This window comes from Ictalurus furcatus, chromosome 5 (genome assembly GCF_023375685.1).
Source record: "Ictalurus furcatus strain D&B chromosome 5, Billie_1.0, whole genome shotgun sequence".
Classification (NCBI taxonomy): Eukaryota; Metazoa; Chordata; class Actinopteri; order Siluriformes; family Ictaluridae; genus Ictalurus; species Ictalurus furcatus.
Window position 1 is genome coordinate 24,773,372 of NC_071259.1, and position 8,993 is coordinate 24,782,364.

General features: G+C 39.9%; 1 protein-coding gene across 1 annotated transcript; it reads left to right on the forward strand.

The window, feature by feature from the left end:
• Positions 1 to 7,831, forward strand: slc52a3 (solute carrier family 52 member 3). The gene is made up of 3 exons (XM_053625391.1): positions 1 to 1,106; positions 4,720 to 4,843; positions 5,380 to 7,831. The coding sequence occupies exons 1-3, from the start codon at positions 91 to 93 to the stop codon at positions 5,593 to 5,595; spliced, it is 1,356 nt and encodes a 451-aa protein (XP_053481366.1). The 5' UTR covers positions 1 to 90; the 3' UTR covers positions 5,596 to 7,831.
• The last annotated feature ends 1,162 nt before the right edge of the window (positions 7,832 to 8,993 follow it).

Genomic DNA, 8,993 nt, shown 5'->3' on the forward strand with positions numbered 1-8,993 from the left:
TCTTCAAGAAGCAAAGAGACAAATACCAGCCATACAAAAAAAACAAAAAACCATTCCTGAAATCTCAGACTAGGATTCAGTTTTCCCATAATGTCTCTGTATATTCACGTGCTGGCCTGCGCCTTTGGCCTTGGCTCTTGGGTGGCCGTTAATGGAATGTGGGTGGAGCTGCCACTAATTGTCAACGTTCTACCAGAAGGATGGGACTTACCTTCGTACCTTACAGTCATCATCCAGCTGGCCAATATCGGCCCTATCCTAGTTACCCTTGTGCATAAACTATATCCGGGTCGACTACGTGAGAATCTGGTGATCTGTGCAGTGCTGATGATTGGTATATTAGCATGCATCCTCCTGACAGTGTTCTGGAAGAAGACAACAGTGTTTTTGGGTCAACCGAGAAGCACTGCATTCTTTATTATAACATTCTTTCTGTCTCTGGTGGACTGCACATCCTCTGTCACCTTCCTGCCTTTCATGATGCAGCTCCCAAACAAATACATTACAACGTATTTCATTGGTGAAGGATTAAGTGGGTTTTTGCCTGGGCTGGTAGCTCTGGCTCAAGGGGTTGGCATGACCAAATGTGTTGATGTCTCCCAAACATCAGGGAACCTCTCAAACCCTGGCCATGAGAACTTCACACTGGAAGCTCAGTACCTTCCTCCTAACTTCTCCACAGAGATCTTCTTCTCTTTTCTGGTGGTCATGATGGTGATAAGTCTTGGTGCTTTTGGCTTGCTTAACCATGTCCCTCGGTCTTTAACACGTTCCACTGAAGATCTGGTGTCTGAACCAGGTACTGTGGTAATGGTTAGTGGCGGTCTGGAAAACCAGGCAGCAAACAATTCAGGGAAGAACAGCCAGGAAAGGGACACTGGAGACCAGCCCAAGCCTTTGATAGTGAAGTCATACTATTCCAGATATGAGCTTGCCTTCATCTACTGCATGGTGGTGTGCGTGAATTGTGCAACCAATGGACTACTGCCATCAGTACAGACGTTCTCGTGCATGCCCTATGGGAATATGGTCTATCACCTCTCAGCTTCTCTGTCATCACTTGCTAATCCACTGGCCTGCCTTATTGCCATGTTTGCTCCCAAACGGTATGCTATGATATCATAATCACTTACAGTGCATCCGGAAAGTATTCACAGCGCTTTACTTTTTCCACATTTTGTTATGTTACAGCCTTATTCCAATATGGATTAAATTCATTATTTTCCTCAAACTTCTACAAACAATACCCCATAATGCCAACGTGAAAGTTTGTTTGAAATCTTTGCAAATTTATATATAAAAAAATAAATAAAAGCACATGTACATAAGTATTCACAGCCTTTGCTCAATACTTTGTTGAAGCACCTTTGGCACCAATTACAGCCTCAAGTCTTTTTGAGTATGATGCTACAAGCTTTATTTTTGGGTGGTTTCTCCCATTCTTCTTTGCAGGACCTCTCAAGCTCCATCAGGTTGGATGGGGAGCGTCGGTGCACGGCCATTTTTCAGATCTCTCTAGAGATATCCAATCGGGTTCAAGTCTGGGCTCTGGCTGGGCCACTCAAGGACATTCACAGAGCTGTTCTGTAGCCACTCCTTCGTTATCTTGGCTTTGTGCTTAGTTGCCCTGTTGGAAGATGAACCTTCACCCCAGTCTGAGGTCCAGAGCACTCTGGAGCAGGTTTTCATCAAGGATGTCTCTGTACATTGGTACATTCATCTTTCCCTCGATCCTGACTAGTCTCCCAGTTCCTGCCGCTGAAAAACATCCCCACAGCATGATGCTGCCACCAGGATGCTTCACTGTAGGGATGGTATTGGCCAGGTGATGACTGGTGCCTGGTTTCCTCTAGACATGACGTTTGCCATTCAGGCCAAAGAGTTTAATCTTTGTTCAAACTTTGGTCTGAGAGTCCTTCAGGTGCCTTTTGGCAAACTCCAGGCAGGCTGTCATGTGCCTTTTACTGAGGAGTGGCTTCCGTCTGGCCACTCAACCATACAGGCCTAATTGGTGGAGTGCTGCAGAGATGGTTGTTCTTCTGGAAGTTTCTCCTCTCTCCACAGAGACATGCTGGAGCTCTATCAGAGTGACCATCGGGTTTTTGGTCACTTCCCTGACTGAGGCCCTTCTCCCCCGATCGCTCAGTTTGGCCAGGCGGCCAGCTCTAGGAAGAGTCCTGGTGGTTCCAAACTTCTTCCATTTACGGATGATGGAGGCCACTGTGCTCACTGGGACCTTCAATGCTGCAGAAATGTTTCTGTACCCTTCCCCAGATCTGTGCCTCGATACAATCCTGTCTCGGAGGTCTACAGACAATTCCTTGGACTTCATGGCTTGGTTTGTGCTCTGACATGCATTGTTAATTGTGGGACCTTATATAGACAGGTGTGTGCCTTTCCAAATCATGTCCAATCAACTGAATTTACGGGTGGACTCCAATAAAGTTGTAGAAACATCTCAAGGATGATCATTGGAAACAGGATGCACCTGAGCTCAATTTTGAGTGTCATCTCAAAGGCTGTGAATACTTCTGTACATTTGCTTTTTTTGTTTTTTATTTTTAATAAATTTGCAAAGATTTCAAACAAACCTCTTTCACATTGTCATTATGGGGTATTGTTTGTAGAATTTTGAGGAAAATAATGAATTTAATCCATATTGGAATAAGGCTGTAACATAAAAAAATGTGGAAAAAGTGAAGCGCTTTGAATACTTTCCGGATGCACTCTATCTTATGACATTGATATTTCCCTATTGACAATATTGATATTCTAGACTCTTAGAAGATAGAGTGGTGCTTAAAAGTGTGTACTTTAGAAATTTCTATATATCTGCATAAACATGGATATATATAAAATTTTTCACACAAGTCCTAAAAGTAGATAAAGAAAACCCAATTAAAAAATGAGACAAAAATATTATACTTGGTCATTTATTTATTAAGGAAAATGATCCAATATTACATATCTCTGAGTGGCAAAAGTATGTGAACCTCTTGGATTAGCAGATCATTTGACGGTGAAATTAGAGTCAGGTGTTTTCAATCAGTGGAACAACAATCAGGTGTGAGTGAGCATCCTGTTTTATTTAAAGAAGAGGGATCTATAGAAGTCTGATCTTTGTTACACATGTTTGTGGAAGTGTATCATGGCATAAACAAAGGAGATTTCTGAGGGCCTCAGAAAAAGAGTCTGAGATGCTCATCAGACTGGAATAGGTTATAAAACTATCTCTAAAGAGACTGGACTACACCAATCCACAGTTAGACAGAATGTGTACAAATGGAGGAAATTCAAGACCATTGTTACCCTCCCCGGTAGCGGTTGACCAACAAAGATCACTTCAAGAACAAGACGTGTAATAGTTTGCAAGATCATGAAGGAGCCATGGTAACTTCCAAGCAACTAAAGGCCTCTCTCACATTGACTAATGTGAATTTTCATGAGTCCACCATCAGGAGATGACAGGGTTGCAAGGAGAAAGCCACTGCTCTCCAAAAAGAACATTGCTGCCCCTCTGCAGTTTGCTAAAGATCATTTGGATAAGCCAGAAGGCTACTGGAAAAATGTTTTGTGAATAGATGAGACCAAATTAGAATTTTTGGTTTATATGAGAAGTGTTTGTAGAAAGGAAAACACTGCATTCCAGCATAAGAACCCATCCCATCTGTGAACCATGGTGGTGGTAGGATCATGGTTTGGGCCTGTTTTGCTGCATCTTGGCCTTGATGAAACAATGAATTCTGAATGATACCAGGGAATTCCAAAGGAAAATGTCAGGACATCTGTCCATGAACTGAATCTAAAGAGAAAGTGGGTCATGCAGCAAGACAACAACCCTACGCACACAAGTCAGTCTACCAAAGAATGGTTAAAGAGGAATAAAGTTAATGTTCTGGAATTTCCAAGCCAAAGTCCTGACCTTAAGTCAATAGTTCATGTGAGGAAACCCACTAACATCCCAGAGTTGAAGCTGTTCTGTACTGAGGAATGGGCTAAAATTCCTCCAAGCCGATGTGCAGGACTGATCTATAGTTACCCCGAAATGTTTAGTTGCAGTTATTGCTGCACGAGGGGGCCACACCAGATACTGAAAGCAAATGTCCATATACTTTTTCCACTCACAGATATGTAATATTAGATCATGTTCCTTGATAAATAAATGACCAAGTTTATTTTTGTCTCATTTGTTAAACTGGTTTCTAGTTGTCTACCTTTAGGACTTTTGTTAGGATGTTTTAGGTTATATTTATGCAGACATATAGAAAAATCTAAAGGGTTCACAAAATTTCAAGCACCACTGTAGTGGCTCAAGGGTTCTTCGGGGGTTACCATAACCTGTTCTTAATGGGGAACTCACAACCTAGTGGTCAGTGATGGTTCAGTGGTTAGGGATTTGGACTACTGTTTCCACCAAGGCAGGCCCTTGGTGAGGTTCATAACCCTTATCTGTTCAATGTATCTGTCAGTTTGAAATTCCTTCGGATGAAAGTGTCTGCAAAATGAATAAATGTAAAACCTGTAAGTGTTAGTGATTCTTGCAGTTTGACAGAGCAAAGAAGCCTTTATTTTCTCTAAGGATCTAATTTCACTCCACTGCAATTTCACCATCAAATCTTCATTAGTGTGACTGTCCTTCAGTGTGCCTGTAATAATTAGCTAATAAACACTATTAGGTGCAATGTTTTCATGTTCTTATGTTCTCATTGTTTTTCATAGCTCGCTGGTGTTGCTGGGTATTCTGTGCTTGCTGGGTACTGGTTTTGGTGGATACAACATGGCTATGGCAGTCATGAGTCCTTGTCCAATTTTGCAAGACTCACCACTAGGAAAAATTCTAATTGTAAGTCAAATACACCTGGACCACGGTGACCTCTGCAAAGTCCTGTGATAGGCTAATTCAGGGGTATCCAATCTTATTCGCAAAGGTCCGGTGTGGGTGCAGGTTTTCATTCCAATCAAGCAGGAGCCACATCTGATTCCACCTTTTAATCAGTTGATCTTGGCTTTCAATAGACACAGGTGTGGCTTCTGCTTGGTTGGAATGAAAACCTGCACCAACACCGGCCCTTTGCAGGTAAGATTGGACACATTCATTATAATTCTTTACATTTACTTATTGTACACACATTAAGATTCAGCCATCTCAAGTAATCTGCAACTTGTCATTCTTGTTATTATAGCAAGATAGCAAATTCTAATTTGTCCCTTACACCAGTCCCTTGTCCCTTACACCAATGGCTTCTGCTAAATTGTATGTGATTGGTAACTAATTACATTGGAGGCACAATGCAGCATGTGGTACTCAGTGTTCTCAAAAATGCCCTACATCTCAATCAACATTATAATGCAATCTGAACATTCGTACATGTGTCCTAGGTCTTGTCATGGATTCTCTTCACTGGCCTGTTGTCCTACGTAAAGGTGATGGTGGGAGTCATTCTAAGGGACCAGAGCCACATTGCCCTGGTGTGGTGTGGAGCGGCAGTACAGGCCGGATCTCTATTAGGATCATTCATTATGTTTCCCCTGGTCAGCATTTATCATCTGTTTAAGTCAGGGGATATCTGCAACAACAAGTGCACATCATTCTGATCCTTTCCTGTGTGCATAAGGAACATGATGTGATATAGAAAACGGATGATTATGAATGAATGATGAATTATAACAATGTAATAATACGAATACAAGATACATTAGACTGTGTACACTCCAACTGTAGGGTGACATTAATACATGATTGACACAGTACAGAAATCCTGTACTTGAGTAGAAGTAGGACCATCCTTTGTGGTCTATTTAATTTTTGCACTTGCTTTTAGATATGTATTATTTCATTGATCTTCAGTAACAGCTTAGTCAAGATAATCATGGGAACAGTGGGCACAAGGCAGAAACACACCCTGGATGGAACTCTAGTGAATTTATGAAAGCAAATAATTTAAAGTTAGAAAAAAATACATTTCATAGTTAACTCAGTTTGTTAAGATTTAACACAACAAAACACATTAAATGTTAGATTTCATTTTTTAAAAATGTTTTTTTCCTTATAGATATTTTATAATATGTTCTTTAAAATATACCACTGGTTTGTAGTGATGTATTTACACTAATGTATTATATTGAATGAGACTTCACAGGCTTTGTTGATAAAAGTACCTTATATTGACCATTTTAAATTTTTAAATGAAAGGCCCCTTGATCAAATCAACACTTAAATAGAACTTTTTCAACAGCATGAAGTTGGGTAAACGGTCTTACCCAGAAACACACAGAAACGATGAGGAAGAAGGTGATTGAAATACATCAGTCTGGGAAGAGTTACAAAGCTGTTTCAAAGGCTCTGGGACTCCAAAGAACCACAGTGAGAGTCAGTATCTCCAAATGGAAAAACTCGGAACAGTAATGAACCTTCCCAGAAGTGTCGGACCTTCCAAAATTCCAACAAGAGCACAGCAACTACTCATCCAGGAAGTCATAAAAGAGCCAAGGACAAGCTCAAAGGACCTATAGGCATCTCTTGCATCAGTAAAGGTCACTGTTCATGACTCCACTATCAGAAAGACAGTGGGCAAAAATGAAATCCATGGAAGAGTGGTGAGGTGAAAACCACTGCTAACCCAGAAGAACATTAAGGCTCGTCTGAATTTTAGCCAAAACACACCTTGATGATCCACAAAAAGAGGATCATACCTACAGTCAAGCATGGTGGTGGAGGTGTGATGGTGTGGGGATGCTTTGCTGCTTCAGGGCCTGGCAACTTAAATAATTGAGGGAAATTGTACTCTCTACCAGAAAATCCTAAGACCTGTCTTGTCTTCAGTCCATAAAATAATGATCCAAAGCATAGGAGTAAATCCTAGTCCTAGAAATAAGTGAAAGACTGATTTACAGTTATCGGAAGCGTTTGGTTGCAATTATTGCTGCTAAAGGTGACACAACCAGATTTTAAGTTTAAGGGGGCAATTAGTTTTTCAGATCGGTGATAGGTGTTGGATAACTTTTTTTTTTCTTCAATAGAAAAATAAAATAAATAAAAACTGTATTGTGTGTTTACTCAGGTTGCCTTTGTTTTATGTTTTGTTATATTTTGTTTGAAGATCTAACTATTTAGTATGAGATATACAGAAGAAATTACAGCATTGTATGTATATGTTTGTGTTTTCATATTGGTAGGTTTTAAGAATAGAATCAGATTTTTTTTGCTTAATATTCTGTTTTTTTATTTATTATTATTATTATTATTATTTTTATTGTTTCATAGTATGCCTGCAGTAGCATGTAACGAAAAAAGAGCTAAAGCTAGAATGTACATGACTTAGCGACAGAACACTGCTCACACACCTCTACTTAAAAATGCAAATACAGATAAACTTGCAATAATAATTGCAGAAAGTTTTAAATGATTCATAAAGCCACAACATGTCAGTTACTGATGTACAGACTTCAGAATTTCCATGTGATTAACTTTGCTGCTAAGGTAGCCATTTAAGTGCCTGATTAATTTCCTGACTGGATATAGGCCTCATGTGTGCAAAGAAGCCTTCTTCATCAGAGGTGCTGGAGTCGTCACCACCACCACCATCATCATCATCATCATCATCAAACCACTGCTGCAAGAGCTCATTTTCCATACGGCCTTTGATGTAGTCCTGACCTGAAATGGAACTTTCCCTTAGGCTCCAAGAATCATTTGAAACCTTTTGCAGGGTTTCAAGCAGAACCTCTTTAGGACGCGAAGAACCCTTAACTATCCAAAGCACCCTTGAAAAACCCGTTTTTAAAAAAAAAATTTTTTTTTTACTAAGAGTAACTTGAGACCTGTGGCTGAACAGGGCCCCACATACTAATTTGTTTTTATTATTATTATTATTATTATTATTATTATTATTATTAGTAGTAGTAGTAGTATTAGCATCATTAGTATTATTATTGTGAGATCAGAATGCATAATTGTTTAGAGCTTTGTGATATTTATTCATTAATTCTAAATTGTAAGATCATTGGGTTTGAAACAACAAGGGGAAAAAAAGACAATATATCTACCACAAGGTGGCAACAAAGAATCACTTTGGTCTATTCATCTGACCGAATCTTTTTACAGGAGAAGGTTATAACTGAAAAAAACAAACAAACAAACAAACAATACAAACAACAACAACAAACCCAATATATTAGGGTGCTGAGATTCAGGTACTATAGTTCAGATAGCTCTATTTGGCTGACTTGTGTTAAATGTGCTTGTTTTTCTCACTGGATACCATCACAGAAGCTGCAAAAACCTTCCAGTTGAGGTCTAAACCACTCGACAAGTGTGTTGAAACTTGTCTGGCTGTGGATTTCTCTTTCTCCAAATGAAGATGATGGTCTGATCAAAAGTGAAGACATGATATGGCAATTTAAAAGCAGTGTCTGTTACAGATGTTCAGGCAGGCTTTGTGTATGGGGGAGGTATGATGTTATATTTATTTTCTATCTATTTCCACAGGGCTTTTAGATTGTAGGCATAGCATTAATTAGCTGCTCTAACAATTAATGCATTGGAAGGTCCTCACAAGAATAGCAAGACAAATGATTGTGTGTGTGTGTGTGTGTGTGTGTGTGTGTATGTGTGAGAGAGAGAGAGAGAGAGAGAGAGAGAGAGAGACTGGGGGTCTAATCCCTAGCCTGTGTCACTTGTTGACCCCATTAAGCATTAAGATGATACAGCTCTTACTGCTGTTCCTGCAGACAAAGTCTTGATGGGAACTTTCCTCTCTGCTCGTGAGTGTCCGGTCCACAGCTGCTCTGCTTCCTCTTCCCATCCACATGGGCACATGGGACTGTACTGACTCATGGGAGGTGGGGGTGTGACAGACACACTATAAGAAAGAAAAATGGCAGCATAGTAGCAGATTTGGAATTATGAAAAAGTAGTCAAGCAGTCAAATCAAGCAGTCGTGAAATGAGTCAAAGATTTAAAAAGCACTGATGCAGTCATGAACAAGGATGAT